The 17,521-nt window shown below is 48.9% G+C and overlaps 1 protein-coding gene and 1 long non-coding RNA gene across 20 annotated transcripts; one reads left to right on the top strand and one right to left on the bottom strand.

Moving 5' to 3' along the window:
• Positions 1–61: 61 nt before the first annotated feature.
• On the bottom strand, positions 62–14,448 carry Mbd1 (methyl-CpG binding domain protein 1). 19 transcript variants are annotated; one of them, XM_037197205.1, is made up of 18 exons: positions 14,181–14,448; positions 13,001–13,136; positions 9,677–9,791; positions 9,393–9,589; positions 9,233–9,315; positions 8,957–8,997; positions 8,433–8,579; positions 8,210–8,338; positions 7,955–8,029; positions 7,752–7,862; positions 7,601–7,669; positions 6,886–7,056; positions 6,251–6,553; positions 6,040–6,162; positions 5,556–5,687; positions 5,407–5,468; positions 5,028–5,096; positions 872–923 (listed from the first exon to the last, which is right to left on the bottom strand). In XM_037197205.1, exons 2-17 carry the CDS (start codon positions 13,108–13,110, stop codon positions 5,063–5,065), a joined length of 1,902 nt encoding a protein of 633 aa, XP_037053100.1. In that variant the 5' UTR covers positions 13,111–13,136; positions 14,181–14,448; the 3' UTR covers positions 872–923; positions 5,028–5,062. The 19 variants fall into 19 exon arrangements, with proteins under 19 accessions (XP_028720578.1, XP_028720579.1, XP_028720583.1 ...); XM_028864745.2 differs by lacking the exon at positions 5,028–5,096 and having other exon boundaries at positions 62–923; XM_028864746.2 differs by lacking the exon at positions 5,028–5,096 and having other exon boundaries at positions 62–923; positions 6,886–7,053.
• Positions 4,187–12,879, top strand: LOC119086288. Its single transcript, XR_005089541.1, has 2 exons — positions 4,187–4,515; positions 12,518–12,879. It is a non-coding gene; the product is annotated as an uncharacterized LOC119086288 (long non-coding RNA).
• Positions 14,449–17,521: the final 3,073 nt, after the last annotated feature.

The raw sequence follows: 17,521 nt of genomic DNA, 5'->3' as shown, positions 1-17,521 counted from the left end.
TTCTACTACCTTGAAGTTAATATTGATGGCGGTAATAATCACATGGCAAAATTATGCTTGATTTTTTTTTTTTTACAATTTGCAAAATATTTCCAGAAACAACCTTTGAGGTTGACAACAATCTTACAGGGTTGAAGGAACTGAAAGTATCATTAGCTTTATTTTATAATGAAATCGATTAAGGCTCAAAGAGCTTAAGTGCTATATAGAGCCACACAACCAGTAATATCTGTGAAGAGAATCTTCCCACTGCACCGAACGGAGAATGGGGCTTACACTTGGGTGAACACAGGAAGCAGGCAGGTCAGACGCACTGGTGGGGCAGTAAGTAGTCTTACTGGGCTGAACACGATAGTCTGAACGGAGGAATCAGAGTGGACCAGCACTTGCAGATCACAAGTTCAGCTACTCAATTCTTGAGCCAGAAACTCAGGCAAAACTGGCAACATAGTCCAGGGAACTAGATTGTCCCCAGCACTCGTGGGGACCACAGCTGTAGTTCCCATCAACAGTAAGATGGAGTTATAATGTTGAAGAGCCAATTATGAATGCTGCTTTGGTACCCCTGCTCTTAAGTGGGGGAGAATAAGAACAGAAAAGTAGACGAGGGAGGGTCAGTAACAAGGTCAGTCACTGACGGATACTAATAGTCTGAGTGCAACTCATGTGTATGCCCTCTTAAGGTCAGTTTCCTTCAAAATTAGCATGCTTAATGATTTGTAACCCAACCACTTCAGGTTTTCTACATGGTACATCTCTAGATTTGGATTCCATTTCCTGAATTCCGGGTTCAGCTTTTCAGCCACAAAAGAATGTCTTTCTTCTCTTAATAATAATTGTTTTTTCTCTCCTACAATATTTCTTCTTTCAACTGCAGTTGAGTAAAATACTCATTTTCATTTACTGCTAACAGTTTATGTAGCCTGAAACAAACAAAAAAGAAAAAAAAAATTAAGAGGCTGTCTGGGTTCCCCAACAATGTCCAGAGGGGCAGCTCCTTCATCTGAGCGGCTCTAGGTGCTGGTCTTTGGGTGGGTCTCCCCTCGTCCCCAGCACATATTTTCTCCACAGAAGGGAGGAAACCCCTTGAGCAGGGTTTGTCAAAGACCCCAGAGATTGGGGCTGCCGGCCCCACACCCTTGAGATTCATGTAGCCACAGAGGTCCTGTTTGTGAGTTTGGGAAAGCCTGGGGAAGCTGACCCTTAGAGGCAGCCAGCTGCTTGCAGACATCACACCACCATCCTGAGCTCATACCACAGAGCAGTCAGGTGATGAGCCTAGTGAGGAAACTCGCAGACTGTTCCACCATCCTCTGAAGAGTGGAACCGGCTTCTCTGTACCACAGGAGGGACTGCTTGCAGACTCTGCCCCAGGGTGCCTGGTACCAGCTTTAGAATCTACCCAATGGTCTTCTCAGCCAGTCCAGGCGTGGAGGAGACTTTTAGACTGCAAGGTGGATGAGTAGCACAGTGCCTTAGCCTGCAGCTATGGAAATCTGAAGCCTAGGGAAATGACAGAACTGACCTTCATCTTGCCACCCACTATCCCAAATTTTCCACAGCAGTCAACACTGTTACCACCACCAAACATTCCTCAAAGAAAAACTAACATAAAAACCAATAAGTAGAACAAGAAAATTATTTTAAAATAATTTTAAAATAGAACAGCTTAGAAATAGAAACGATTAAGTTGTTTCCAACTTCTGGAGCATCTCAAAAAACTCAAACAAGGACTGGCTTCTCCATAATATACTAGATTCTATATTTTGAGCATCAATGTCCATAATAAACTGGAGATCTGTGTATCACTTGTAATATATACTGATGCATTTTATAAAATTGCATTTCTAGACCTCAGTATCATGTACAGTGATAACTATGGGCCAAGTTTTCAATACTTGGATGAGTAACACATATACAGCTGAGACCAGCAAGACTGTTATGGATGAGCTTGACAGGATTTCTTTGCTTGCTGGGACCATCATGAATCCATGGTCTTTACGATTCCCCCAATGTACTTCTGTCAGTTATCCTCAGGTGATTGCTGAGACCTTTAGGAGCTGCATCATGGCAGGGTGGCTTTCTAACATGTCACCTTGACTAGACTATGCTTCCCAGAATCCTTCCCCACAGACTTCTAGTTAAGAAAATCCAGAAACATTGTGGTTAGCAGAAGTGAGGCAGCAGCAGCAGGCTGTTGGAAAGTTGTTGCAGGGATACCAGGCATGTTGCAGTTCATACAAGTGGTCATTAATCTGCTGTCTCACCTTGGTATGGGGAAACAGCAAGTCCTACAGGCAGGCCTTCAGCTGCTACAACTTCCCTGGGATCTTCCTTCAGCTTCTCTAGTCCTAGGTCAGATGCTACTTCACTCTGAGGAAGGACACTAGCTTCTGCAGGACACAGACATCATCGAAGCTGGAGACGATGAGACACTGACATGGGTTCCAGGCCATCTTCTTGAATTCCAACTCTTGTTCATGGGATCCCATTTGTCCATCCACCTTCCCTTTCTGACTGACTGTCCTGAATACTTTTAAGTTCCAGCACTACATACAAATGACAGCCTTAGAGGCTATTAAACCATCTCCCAAAATTATATAATGTAAAATGTCTCCCAAAATTCCCTTACAACACATACACTATTCTTTGTTGTAGTGGTTCTGATCTTTTGATTGTACCCTAATCAATACATAGTAATCAGAATCTTCATTCACAAGTCAAATGCCAACCAAAGGCATTACTCTTAGAACGTCGCTGTCAGGATTACTAGAATACTAGGGACAAGTGGTGTGCTCTGGGGGTTAAAGAGCAATGATTCCAGGACAGAAGTAGACAAAGCAAGAGTAGAGGGTGGCAGAGAGCTGTGCCTCGTGAGGTGGAAATAAGAGATGAGTAATCCCCATCTGAATTACCTAGGGGCTAGGTTAAAGCAAAGGGGCACACACAGGACACAAAGGATGACGAGGCACTCAGTCCTAGCCCTGTAAAGCTGGCTAAGCAACCAATTATATATCTTTTTGGCATTTTAAGGATAGAAAATGAGGTAAGGCTGAGCCAAGTCCAGCCCTTGGGCAGGACTCAGTGCATAAATTCATTCAGCCTCCTAACAAACATTTGGGCTGAGGGCAGGAAACAAGTACAAAAGACATCAGAGAAAAGATGCTGCCAGGAAAAGATGGGCCAGGCTGACAGCTTTAGTTCCAAGCACTGCTCCGGCCAAAGGGAGACCATCTGGGCTCAAGTAAACAGTCAGCCAGCAGTGGGCAAGAACACACTTTCGGGAGTCAGGGGTCCTATGCAGCATCCAGGGCCTTCAGGGAATCTGGATTCCAAATGAATCAATGCTCTGTCCAGAAGGTGACCCCATCCACCCACAGTCTGGGAATCCCTAAACCACAATGGAGGCAAAAGTGTAAAGGATATCTTAGCGTTCATAGTGATCCACTGCTATTTTCAAAGTTACTAAAACTGTTACTGTAATATACATTATTGCACAAAAGATTGCAGTTAACAGTTTAGTGGATTAAAGAAGAAAGCTGTTATAGCCTGATGTATTTCTAGACTACCAACACCAGCTGTCTGACACTGGGAACATTCACCTCTTCTGGGTCTGTTTCCCCTCCTGCAAAAGTGCACAATGTCACTCACTGTCTTCCTAAGGACTCCTGTGAGGGTTTAGGAAGTGGCTCTCCACAGGAGGAGCTCACCAAACAATGCCTTTTCCTCCTTTATTCTGTAGCATTTCAACTGCTGTTTCCCTGAGAAAATGTTCAGACACACTGCCAGGTCTCATCCAGAAGCCACCAACAAACAGTTATGAAGATGGCTTGTTTGAGTTGTTTGTCGGGGCTTCAGTTATATCCCTCCCTACCCTACATCCAACTTCTCATCGCCTCGAGATCCTTGGAGGAGCAGACGTTCTCCCAGCCTTCTACTCTTTCTCTTCCTCTCCAGCTGGCTTCCGCTAAGCTTCCAGGACCGGGCAGGCCTGTTCCTCGATTGTGCTTGCAGGATTTTCTCCTAGGGTTCATTCACAAACAAGCTCTGCAACCAAACCATGGCCCAGCCCCTGGTAGATCAGGGTTGATTCTCATAAAGCCGATCTGCAAATATCACCTTCAGGCCTACAGTCAGCAGAGGCCTCCAGTCTACTGCATTTTAGCTTCAGGATTTTTAAGGTCCTTGGACCTAGAGAAGAGGGAGCAGGTCTGTCTGTTGAATGAGGTTTGCCATGTATAAAACAGAATCACAAAACCATTTCCTACTATTTTGCATCTGCATCAATTTCTCCTTTTTCACCTATACTCACTGTTCTGTCTTCTACAGACTAGCAAGGCAAACAGTACAGCACTTCTCTGTTAAGAGGAAACAATTTCATCTTCCAGAAAATCCTAAGCCCCTGGAAACCCGGGATCGTGCATCTCCTTGGAGCTGAGCCTCACAGGCTGCAGTGGAAGTCCCCAGCTGCTGTACACCAGGCAGTCTCAGGCATCTCCACCCGCTATCCACAAGGTACACTAGCAGGTTTCTAGCAGTTAAAACTGGTGTGTGGGAACCAAGGAATCCAGGTGCTTGGCTAAAGAGTTTTTTAACCATAGGGGTGGTCCTCCCACTACAATGGCCTCTCTCCTCACTTCTGTCACTAGACATGTGGGGCAGTTCTACACAGCACCTGCAACAGTCAACTCAACAGGAAAGGCTTGGGATGCACAGCCCAAACCTACCCACAGAGGCTACTCGAGGAAGTGGGGGGTACACTTGAAATCACACAGCTAAACAAACAGACTCAGCCACAGAGTCACTTAAAGCCCAATCCCCTAACCAACTCTACAGCTTGGGCAAGGCCAATGTCATCTGTGTGATCCACATTCTTCCCATCATCAGGGAACAGCTCACCCAACAATGGGCTCAGGGGACTTCAAAGGCCTTCAAGACCACAAATGGTGATCTGAGTAAGAATGTATTAGATATATCAAGTCTGACTCTTAAAAGGATTTTCTTAGGGAGTTGAGGACCAGCCTCACTTTATCTGTTTTCTTTCAAATCTCATTGTGGAGCATCAGTCCTTCTGTTCCTTCCCCAAGAAGAGAGCCCTGGAATACCAACAGGCTGGGTCTCAGGAGCAAGCTTACAGTGCTGCACGCACACACACACACACACACAAACACACACACACACACTCCCTTACTGGCTGTGCACTGTAATGGTTACAGTGCTACACACACACACACACACACACACACACACACACACACACACACTCCCTTACTGGCTGTGCACTGTAATGATTGTAGGCCTTTATGTCCCTCTATACCCAATCAAATTGCTGACCCACGTTTAAAACTCAGGGCCCACACCTGGCCGGCACCCACCCGTCCCCACACCTAACTATATGGGGCACACCTTGGCAACCAGGCTGCTGCATCCCGGAGACGGGTTCCACCCAGGCTGAAAATCTCCGTGATCTAGGGAAGAATTAACATCATGGGTCAGCATGACAGGAGGAGAGCAGGCAAGGTCAGGGTAGGGCGGCGACATCCCCCAGCACTGACCACTGGTGTGCCAACCCCTCCTGCCTCCTCCTCCGGGACTGATTCAGAGACATAATCTTCTCTGTTTTCTTCTCTATCCTCCTCAGGGCCAGGGGGCTCTTGTTTCACGGGTGGAAGGTCTGAGTCTAGTGCCTGGAAGATTGAAGAAGGGCAGCAGTTAGGGCAGGGCCAGCTGAGGCCGTTTTTAGCTAACCCATTATGCAGACAGACCTTGCTTTTATAACTAAATGCCACCTCTCTGTCTATGAACCTTTCCAACTCCTCAACGATCTTCAGGCTCCTGTGAGCTGGGCAGTACAGCAGACACTTAGCCGCCTATGGAGAGGAAGGCACCTGCTAGACACGCTGGGTAGTTCAAGAGAACGGTCCTCATCAACACACCGTCACTATTCACAGTGCCGCAGCCGCCGCCGTCAGGGCTCACTACAGTTTTGTTTACGGACAACCTGCACGGCAGCCCCAGGACACCCACTGCCTCGCTAACCTTGCTAGGGTAGCCAGGCTGCAGTGCAGAGGTCGGGAAGCCTGTGCCTGATGTCCACTCCTCTGGGGCGTCCGTCTTCTCCTGCTTCACCTGCGGCATGGCTACACCCCAACTCTGGGCCTCCTGCATAAGGGAGGAGGGCAGCAGCCTTGGTCTCAGATCCGCGGCACAAGGCTGGGTAGAGCTTGGAGCAGCGGGAGGAGAGCCTTACCTGTAACGGGGCTTCCGAGGAAGCTGCGGCAGGGCCAGGCACCTGCACAGGACTGGCGGCACCCTCTTGTAAAAACACAAAGTCTGTGTCAGGTGGGGGCAGCACAAAGCCTCTACCTGCTTGCTGCTTTGCTGAAGCCCGGGCAGGGCCTGGTGGGGTGGTGAGCACAGCCAAAGGGGCCTTTGAGGGAGCGATCCGACGGAGTCGTCGTCGAGGAGAACCAGGCCTCTTTCGACAAGGGCGACATGGAGGCAGTCCTGCTCCCTCCTCGGACCCTGACCCGGTACTGGGCAGCAGCCGCTTCTGTGAGAAAAATTGGGTGGTGTGGTCAACCTGGTGCCATCCGACCGTACCCACCCTGCCCTACTCAACGTGCCCGCTAACTTCCCGTTGTCAGAGCCGGCACAGAAGCTGCTGCTGCCTACACGAGCGCGCGCTCACCACTGAACCTCTACAGTCTCCTGTTTGCAATGGCAGTACAGCTGGACTCACTCAGCCCAGCACAGCAGCTGCTCATCCTCCACGACGGTCACTACACCACCCACCCATCTACCAGGCCTGCCCACTGCTCCCAGACACAGGGGTGGGCTGGGCCCAACCTAGCCCATCCACCTAACCCTTCCTGCCCCACCCACCATGGCAAACTGCAGGCACTGGCGCCAACGACACTTCTGGCGCTTCTGGTTGCTGCCCCCGAATTTGGGCTTGTCGCAGCAGAAGTCGCAGTGGCCGCAGTCCATCCGCCGTAGGCAGGCTGCACAGGCCCCGCACTTGCGGTTCTGCCGTTGGTGGTTCGTGTAGGGCTGCTGGGGTGGAGGGGAATGGGGCTGCTGTCACTAAGGCTAGGAGAGGCCGTCCTCCACACCCGCTGCAGGGCTGGGTCTGGTTCCTCGAGCCCCATGGAGGAGCTGTCTACACACGAGCCTCAGCCTGCTACCTCTCCTCGGCATCTGCGACTTCAAAATAGGCCACGATCACTGTGCCACGCGGCCTCCAAGACCACTAGGGCTGAGGCCACTGCATTACTGCATCATCAGAGAGAGCACCTGCGTTCAAGACAGTGTCTTGGGCCCTCACTGCCACCGGTCCTCACCACTGCCAGCTGCGTTGACGTGTTGCCCTGCACCCTTGTGAGCGCCACCATTCAGCCTGCTTGTCCTGCACCAGCCACTGATGCTGGTCCGCCTGACAGGAAGCACTGTGCTGCTGAACCTTCCTTCTCCTTTCCCGGCAACTGCTTTCCCATCTAGTACTCACTATCACTCCCTACTACCGCTTCAGCATCTGCTTCCTTGGGCTAACGAAGCATCAGGAGCGTCTAGGTTTACCCAGGTAGGTGGGGCCACTCACTAGCTCGTCCTCGTCTACACAGTAATAGATGAACTCAGCAGGTGATGTGGGCGCTAGGTCGCTGATGTGCTGCAGAGGCAAACGTGTTGGGTCAGGGCAGGTCCCGAGGAAGTTTAGGGTTGTGCCTTCCCCCTGCCCACCGGGGCCTTACCAGCTCTGTGGGCTCTGGGTGCTGGGATGCAGGACGTGGCGGCAGGGGCTGGGCTCGGGAGTGACGTCGGGCAGCCACCTTCGAGCCGCTCTTTCGACAGTCACGCTTACCCTAGAAGCAGAGACAGTGAGGCTTGGTGGTACCCGGTCGGCACAGGACCCCCAGGGAGTGCAGAGAGCATGCAATGACTGGTCGGCACTCACAGTAGGGGAAACCACAACCTGAGGAGGGCACTGGTGACATCCTTGAGGGTGACCACGGAAGCGATGGGCAAAGTGCTGGCAGAGAAAGGCAGGTAGGCAGAACCAAGGAGGCGAGCATGGACAGAAAAGAAAAGAAGACATGAGGCAGGCAAAGCCACCGGGAGGAAGCAACCGCAGCATCGGTGGTAAACGTAACAGCAGGATGAGCTCGGGCCGGCCGGGCTCCACCAGTGTGGCCCCTCCCGCCTGACTCACCCAAAAGCAGCGCCGCTGCAAACACCTCCACTGGCGCTTGAGACCAGGGCGGGCTGGGCGAAGGCAGACTCGGCAACGGCCACAGTCCTCTTGGGTCTGACAACCCCGGCACACTCCACACCCTCGGCTCTGTGGGGGGAGCCCGAGTTGTGACCTATGGGGTCAGGGCCTTGAAGGCCCGGGACTGAGCAGAGCCTTGACCCACCTCACCTGACTGCCTCACCTTCTCCACAATCCGGAGGCAGCGTCTTCGCTCACACTTGCAGAAGAGCTCCGAGGCCACGTCATGGGGCAGCTGCAGGCGGCAGATGGAGCAAGCCCCACAGTCTTCTTTTACAAGGCAAGCCGTACACTCTCCACAGCCGACTCTCTGTCAGCAAGGGATGGGGTGAGATCAGAAGCCTAGGAAGGGGTCCACAACGACTGCCCTTCCAAGTGTTTGCTGTACTCATTCGTCTCCATTAGCCTTCTTAGTACAGCTCCGAAACTACTGACTAGCTTGCCGACACCAAGACCGCTACTGTGCCTTCTCCTAGTGCCCTGTTAAATTCATCCCCGTGTCTACTGCTACCCCGTTAATTCCCATTACTGCATCTACAAACAAACCAACAGCCAACTCTCTATTTAAAAAACAACAACAAAAACCAACCTATCATGCCCTGCAGACCTGTCATCAATGCTAAATGCTCCATCAGTCCTATCACATCCTGCTCCCTTGTAGACTGTAAGGAGACATGTTGTTCTTACCCTAAACATTCTCTGTTCTCGGTTGAAGGCAATTCTCTGTGCTGGTGGAAGAAGAATGGAGAGAAATGGGAATGAAAGGGGCAGACACAGACACACGGCTGCAGCTCCTGCCGTCAGCCTGACTTTCACCTCTCCCTATGCCAACAGAGTGGCGTCACAGGCTGATCCCATCCATGCCCAAAGCCTCCATCCTGACACGTACCATACACCCTCCAGCCTAGCCTGCCACTGGGTCTAAGATGTGGTCCGTCTCCCTCTCCCTAGGGACGAACTCACCTCGGCAGTCTTTGCACAACGCCTTCAACCTCTGCCTTTTGATACAATCCCATGAGAGGCGGATCCCACAATTCTCACAGCACCTAAAAGGAAAAGAGCCGAGGTCAGTGCTCCCAATCCCAAGCCTCACCCGCATGGCTCACCTTAGGCCAACACTCACCCAAGTGCCGGTAACGAGGCTGGAGCTGCGCCCGCAGCAGCGCCAGAGCCAACAGCAGCGCCAGCGCCAGCCTTACGCCCCTTCCGTGGAGGCTCCTTCCTGACCTCACTCTTCTGGGGCCCAACCTGACGTTGCTTAGCCTTGGCTGGTTTAGAAGGCTTCTTTTTCTTCTTGTTGGGGGCAGGCAAGGGATGGGTCTGGAGGTGAAGACAGCAAGAATGTGAGTCAGTACACGGGTGCCATGTGACTCAGAGGCCCCTGCAGACACTGACACTGTGAAGCACCTTGGGAACCGGGTAGCACAAGATGCCTTGTCTGAAGTTGAAGAGGGTGAGGTCACATGCAGGGCCCAGGTATCGAGTCAGCTCAACTTTGCTTCGAATCTTCTCTCCTGTGGGGCTGAGAATGAACCAGAAGGAATTGGCACCAAGATGGCGTTAATGTCATGCCCCCCATAGAACATCCCCACAGATCCGGTGAGATGTTGGAAACAGTTGGATTCAGCCTGTGAGCCTCACCCAAGTCCTTCAATATAACTAACAGGAATACAAAATATGAACATAAATACCAGCATGCAGACAAATGTTAATAAATAATACAACTGTGAACCTCATTTTGATCCATGACATCACATATTCTATGGTAATCACATAGAATTATAATACAGGGGAAAATTCTATTATCTGACAATACTGTAATAATGTTAATGTCATAGCACAAAACAGTATTCAGGCACCTGCAGTGGTGTATACAAAAGTATATACACAAGTGGTGAATAAAAGAGTAAACAAGCCTAGTGTATTGCACACTGATGTACAGTACATGCTTCATTAATAATAATTATAATTACTGGTTTATAAACTTAGTGATTCTTATCATTTTAGAGTCCTACTTAACAAAAAAATGAATGTACTGTGAAACTGCAATGTTAGACTAGTGGTAACCTAATATAATTAAATGGTTACTGCTTCTTTTGACTTCATAATTCTCTCATGTTTGATTTAATCTCATGATTTTTGTTCAGCATAGGAGCATATTCCATAGCTTATACAATTATATGGTATTCAATGATGCTCTCATCAATGATCAACTGCATATACACAATAGTCCCATAAGACAATATTGTCTAAGGACACATGTCCTAGTTTTATAATCTATGGTTTTCACATGAAAAATCATTAAATAACATGTTTCTCAGAATATATCAGTCCTAGTAAGCAACGTATGACTATATGAACATTTGACTTAGGTGTGTAATGTAGTATATTATGTCACCCAAGTTTGTGTAACTGTATTCACTGTATATTTCTCAGATTGTATTACTATTGGTACAGACACATAAAACAGGCAGGGCATGGTAGCACATGCCTTTAATCTCTGCACTTGGGGGGCAATGGCAGGTGGATGAATATGAGTTTAAGGCCAGCCTGGTCTACACAATGAGTTCCAGTGTAGCCAAGGCTCTGTAGAAAGCAACCTTGTCTCAAAAATGAATAAAAATAAAGACATACAAATATACTTACAACATGTAACACTATTAGTGTTGAAAATATGAGTAAAAATCGACACAAAACACATATTAAGTAACATGTATAAAATATGTATTTTGTTTTGTTCTGCTTCGAGATGGGGATATCATTTTAACCTAGAGGGCTTTGAAACTCCTATGTAAAGAAAGATGACCTAGAACTTCTGATCCTCCTGCCACTTCCACGCCAGTGCTAGGATTTCAGAAGTGTACTAACTACCACACTTAGTTTATGTAGTCCTGGAAATCAAACCCATGGCTTCATGAACGTTAGACAAGTACCCAGTACTTAAATATGTTATGTATTACATACCAAATGAATGAGCATTAAAGCTTAGAACAGAGGTATTTTTTAAACATGAAAGTGAAACTACATTCAATACAAAGTGTAAGTAGCTAATATTGAGGGATGACACTCCAAGTCTTTTCACTTCTGCAAGAATTGTGAGAGGCATTCAGTGTCTCTTGAAACAAACTACCTTCTCGTTGTCTCTAAAAACAAGTAACTTTAGAAAAGGTCCCCTTCCAGGGAAGGGCAGCATGCTTATTGTACTGCTCCTTGATTACCTATGCTCAAACAGACAGGCTGTCTTTCCAATAGACAGTGCCGCATATATGCTACTTAGGCCTCTTTACGTCATCCAATGGGAACTGGGATTCCGGGAGAGGTCAGAAACAGATATTTTCGGTTCTGATACTACTGTGAGAAGCTTTTTTTATCCTTGGCCCATAAGTACATTTCCTACCAGCATCCACAAAACTAACAAACCAATTTACTATTCTGAGAAATATGTATCTTTTGACAATTACTTTTAAGTTTTGAAATTGTTATAAAATTTCATATGTGAAAAAGTTATAAACATAATGAAAACTATCTGAAATTGTATTACATTCTTCTAGGGAAATGGCAACTCAGATAAACAGGAAGGGTGGAGAAATGTTAATAGCTCTATCAAAAATACATTCTAACACATGCTTCTGAACCTCAAGGCCGATGTATTTACAGTCAATTCTCATTATATATGTAGTAATTATGTGTTAGGAAGTTGCTACAAACACCCTGAATTTATGGAACAAGAACCACTGCTCCCACAGGAAATACACAGTAGGTTCCTGCATGGCCGCCACATTTTCAGCAGCTCATCAATGCACAGTCTTGTTGTATGTGCTTCAAGACACTGTAACATTCTTTCTTACAAATGACTCCATGATCGGTTAATGATTAAGGGCCACTGGCTTCAGAGGATGTTCTGTCTACGTTTGTCTGCCAGTGTTTTGGTTTTGTTTTTCTGAACACACCTGATGTACAGAACCTGTATCACAAGTTTAAGGTCTTCATGCCATATCACCTTATGAAACACGCAAGCCAGCCAGAAGCAGCTAAAATGGTTTACATTTTCCTAATGCTGGCTAATAAGTCTTGGGCCTTCTTCACAACAATGCTGTTCACTATGCTTTACTGGCCACCAGTTCACACATCTACAGATTAGCTGCTTTCCCAACTCCTCCGATGCTTCATCAAGTGCTACAGATGTTAGTTTTTGTTCTTCCCAGAGCGGCCTCACACAATCCCAGCAAGTTTCCTCTTCTCTTTCAGGACGCACCATTTCTGAGCCTTAACATTGTAACTCAAGCGGATAGTACATGCAATTCATGGAAGAAACTTATCTGACGAGGAAAAGCACGTGACCGTCTTCTTGCACTCAGAACACTAGAAAACCTTCAGAACTTTATTTGGGAGTCATTTTAAACAAATTTGGCAAGAAAACTATAGCACTAAATAGACAACAGAAAGAATGCCCGATTTGCAGTACAAAAGGAAACAAAGGTTCTTGTTCAACTGATTGGGAACGCAAGCACTAGACAAGTCAAATCTTTAGCTGCCCCATACGTGTCTGTGAATAATCACAAATGCACTGTGAATACTGACTTTGGTCAAATAAAACTTTATTAAGAATAGGTGACTGTGAGAACACAAAACTTTTAATAAGGACCGACTACATGCACAATGTGAACTCCATTCATTTAACTACTAACTAGGTCTCACTCCACTGAACACTGTCCACAACCCACCCATTACCTCTGATAATAGATGTCTGAGCGTCCACAAGAGGCCCCTGACTTTCGAAAGGCCTCACGTCGCTTCCAGCCAGGGCCCAGGGCTGGGCAGTCTTGCCAGTCCTCAGCCATAGATGCTTCAGGAAAAGAACAGAAGCCTGCAGGATTGGAAGCAGGTAGAGCATGGAAGAAATTGAGGCTCTAGAAAGTGGGGGATCTGTTTCCAGGCCACAAAAATCATGTTTCCTTTAATACTAGCCCCAGACCTGCACCACATACTTACTTCCATGGTGCAGACTACTCATTCTGTCTGAGGAGACAAGCTGCACCTATTCTGGGCATGAGGTCCCCATTTCTCTTCTCCTCAGGCCCCTACTTGAGTTTAACTTCATTTAAACTTTCCTTGACCTGAGTTTCCAATGCCTTCCAGTGTTTCAGCTGCATTTATGTGCATGAAAGTCCCCAACTCCATCTATCCAAGAGTCCCCTCGTTCTTCCCATTCCTCAGCCTGGAAGCCTCCGGTGTCCCCCCTTCTTAAACCAAGAGCTCTCCCCAAAACTCCTTTTCCCTCATTACTCTGACCCACAATTCCTCTCCAATCTCATCCCTCACCCCTCCAGCCAGTGTTAACCACTCTTCCCCCCTAACTTTGCCATTCTCGATTTCTCTTATCGTCCTGTGAAACTTCCTGGTTCCTTCACATAGTGACCCGCCTCTCAGTTTCTGCTTGTGTTCCAGGACGATACCATCCGTGGGTCCGTCTTCTGACGTTCTCCTCCTTTTGGTCTTCCACGGGTCTCGAGTCCCTCGTAATTCTAACCCTGCTACTTCTCCCGTCCCGTCTCGGGTCCCGGCTTCTCACTATCAGCTTTGAGGGTCCCCGTTTCTATCCCGTTAACCTGGCCGCCTGCCTGATGCCTGTCTGAACGTTCCGATCTCTTCCATTCCTCATCCCTCCTCGTCCCGGAACCTCGGCACGGCTGTCATCGCCCTGAACCACACTCCTTCCCTTCCCCACTTGGGCCCAGTTTCCCCAGGTCTCTCTTTCAAAGCGCAGAAGACGCCATGCCTCCTCCTGGTTGCAGGGCCCTGCGCGTCTCCCCGCTAGCGCTCGGGAGCCTCGATTCCTCCCAGCCTCCTCCTGAGATCGCTCTCTCTCTCTCTCTCTCCCTCTCCACTTGCACACGCGCGGCTGGCTCACCAGCTTGACACGAGGCCCGCAGCCTGCGGCGCTCTAGGCCCGGGGACCCATGGGGAGGATCCCGCCCGCGCGCGTCCCGCCTGCTCCACTCTTCTTCTCCTTCCTCTTCCACCGCAGCCTCCTCCTTAGCACTAGTTGTGGCCTCCGCGGCCGTTGGCTACTCCCGGAACCGGAAACCCACGGGCTGCCTTGCGGGCTCCGACCCGTGAACGGCACCTGTGTGCAGCCCTGACACGCCTGCCCTCAGTGGGGTGGCTCCGGCGCCTGCGTACTGCCGCGTCCGTGGGGCGCGCGCTTTGCCCGGGCTCTGCTGCGCCTGCGCGCTGACGACATCCGCAGCCCTCACAGGTTCCCTTGGCCCATGCGCCTGCGCCCTGAGCTCCCCGCATTTGCTTCCCAAGTCTGCCTGTCCCAAGAGCGAGCATAGGCGCCCTCGGGTCCCAACACAAGGGGGCGTGGACGGCCTGGCCCCCTAGTTTTTGTCTCCACAAATAGCAGGCATGTGATCGCCCATGTCTGTCCACTTCCTTTCCTAGGAGACACCCCTCCTTTGTTCCTGTGACTACCTTCCTCTGGATTGGTACCCCCTACTTCCGGGAACTTCCAGGGTCTCTGCACCCTGGCCAGGTTCCCTTCCTTGGGAACCAGGGGGGAGGGCATGGTGCGGAAGCAGGGAATGAGGGTGCAAGTGAGAGCTTGCCCATCCCTCAAAGGCCCCACGGGAGGGGATGGTGAACTGACCAAGGTAACCCATTTCGCTTTAACTTGACACCATTTGTGTGCTTCACCCAACAGCTCCTTGGCCCTGATGGGTTATGGTGTTCCCGGGTTGCAGACCACTGGGAAAGATCACTCAGACTCAAACAAATGCAATTAGCTGAATTTGGGCCAGCTGACTGTAAGAGGTCTAAACTTCCTCCATTTTACAAACTGGGTCCAAGTTTCTGTTTTAAGGGGCTGTTAATCAACCAACAGCACCCCTGATAGCAGGGACAAGGGAGAGTGCATGGACAAGGCCTGATTCCGCGGCACAGTACCTCAAAGCAATGACCAATAAGGACAGTTCCTACCGTTGTGCCCAGATCGAGACCCCCCAGAGAGACCACCCAAGTCGAGCATTCCGGAATGCAAAAGCAAGGCTTTATTCGGGAGCAATACGAGCCTAGTCAGGGACCTCGGCAAGCACACCCGACCCGAGGTGTTGACCGAGGATGGAATAGGTGCTCAGCCTGAATTGAACATAGTTTTTTAAAGGCAAAAACCATAGGATTACCACAGCAAAGGATTATTTCGGTACGGGTACGTTTCTGATTTGCTCACTTCTAGGGACTTCCAGAAGCTTTGTCTTCATCTTACTGCAAAGCGGGTGGTTGTTTGTCCGCCGCCTGCGGGTGGGGACATTCCGCGGTTAAACAGTCACTCCCAGATGGTTATCTTGATATCCTGTACTTTGTACTTTTAGGTTCCTGGAATTTGGGTCAGCGGTTCCAGGAACTTACACCTAGAATGTAGAGGCTTACAAAATGGAGGCCTTCTTAAGATGGAGGTGCTTTGGTCTCACACTACAACCTCCCCCCTTCAAAACTTACCCAAGTATGTCCAAAGAGGAAAAGGCTAAAAACCTCAGCCTATCAAAAATGTACTAAAATAACTGCCGCCTGCTTAGTCAATTTTATTTTATTTGACCTGTCCCTGAAATACCCCTAGCTACACTTAAAAGTGTTAGGATTCTTAACCACCACCACCACCACCACCACCACCCTGCCAGCTACATGCCCCTATATGTGCTGTCCAGCAGCCAGGCAAGAAGCTTAGTCATCTCAGGGCCTTATGTCGTACGTAATGCGCCATGAGATCCCAGGGCCTTATGTCCTCTGTTACTGCCGCGCGCCCTCGTGGCTGGTCGCCGCCTGCAGCAGTCATGCCGGAGGATCATTGTGCTGATTAAAAGAATCACAGCCATGGTTACCTTTTTAGAGCTTTACTGGCGGGGAGGGTGGAGAAACAGAGAAAGAAAGACAGAGAGAGACAGAAAGGGGTGAGGGAGAGATGGGGGCCGACGGGAGGAAGGGGCGGAAAGGAGAAAGGACAGAGAGCCAACAGAGGGCCCACCCGCTTTTTAGGCTGGGAAGCCGGCAAGGCTGATGACGTAATTAAGGATCAAATCCTTACAATACATGCACTATGAGGTCACGTAATTTGCGCGGAGCTGTGTAGGACTATATGTGCATGCTGGGGGGAGGCGGCAATAAAAGCAGATTCAACCCGTTCCTCCCCTCCTTCCCATACCTGCCATTTCTATAGACCTATGAACCTCTTTACACCTGTCCCCTTTCCTTAATATACTCTTATATATATTTGTTGTACCTTGTGTTATTCTCACATGGTAAACAATGCCGCATAATAAATAGCCCCACGTTGGGCGCCAATATTATGATATACACGTGCTGACAGGTAGAACCAAGTGTCCCTTGGCAGGTGAGATACAGAGATGCCATGCAGACAATGCTCAGTCAAGAGTTTTATTTGATGGGGGAGGGAGAAAGAGGGAAAGAGAGATAGAGAGAAGGATAAGGGAGAAGGGTTCGGGAGGTGCGCATCTCATGGTAGGAAAGCGGAAGAGATAGGACAAGAAAGAGAAATGGGCAGAGTTTCCCTTAAGAATAGGCTTTTACTTCAGGGCATAGGGTGGTGCCAAGGGGCCAGAATCAGAATATTAACCAAAAGGAGCCTGTGCATGCCTATCAGGGTCTCCGTTTTGTATAAATGGTTGACCCTGCATGCCAATTGTTTGTGCAGAATAAGCACTCTTGGTTTTTTGCATACTATTCAAGTTTGGGGTCTTCTTCAGTGTTTCTTGGACCCTTACAACTGCACCCTCCAGATTGGAATAAGAGACTGCAGCCCAGGCTAAAAGAGGAAGGGAGCTTTTAAAGGCAAAAACCTACAATCACTTAATTTCTGAGGAATTTGTAACTGTGAGGAAATGTCTTACTTCCCCCTTGCACACAGCCATAAGCATGTTTACAGAAGCCAGTGCAAGCTAATCATTTCACAACAGATCCACTGGCTCTGGATCATGTGGATCAAAACATTGATTCATACTCATGTTGGGTTAAATGTCGATATTGGACTAGCAGAGCCAATATCTTAACCACAGTGGTTTTTTATATATGTAACTAGACAGTTTATGACACAAGGCCTGTGGTGACATCAGGAAGTAACAAGAGGAAAAGTCTTGCAGTTAGGGTAGTGAGCCAGGGGACCAGGAGAAAAGTGACGGATACGAGTTAGAGGACTCCCACTGGCTCTCTGATCTAGATTTTGCTTTACTGGAGTAA

This window comes from Peromyscus leucopus, chromosome 19 (assembly GCF_004664715.2).
Source record: "Peromyscus leucopus breed LL Stock chromosome 19, UCI_PerLeu_2.1, whole genome shotgun sequence".
Classification (NCBI taxonomy): domain Eukaryota; kingdom Metazoa; phylum Chordata; class Mammalia; order Rodentia; family Cricetidae; genus Peromyscus; species Peromyscus leucopus.
Note: the sequence above shows the minus strand (reverse complement) of the source record. Positions and strands in the feature narration are given on the sequence as shown.

Bases quoted from the DNA above. Each gene is read 5' to 3' on its own strand.
- Mbd1 (XM_028864745.2), bottom strand. From the start codon at position 13,110: ATGGCTGAGGACTGGCAAGACTGCCCAGCCCTGGGCCCTGGCTGGAAG. The intron at 9,316-9,392 runs GTGAGTGTTGGC...TTTTCCTTTTAG, and splicing joins GCCTCGTTACCGGCACTTGG to GTGCTGTGAGAATTGTGGGA. The intron at 5,469-5,555 runs GTCAGTGCTGGG...ATTCTTCCCTAG, and splicing joins GAGGGGTTGGCACACCAGTG to ATCACGGAGATTTTCAGCCT.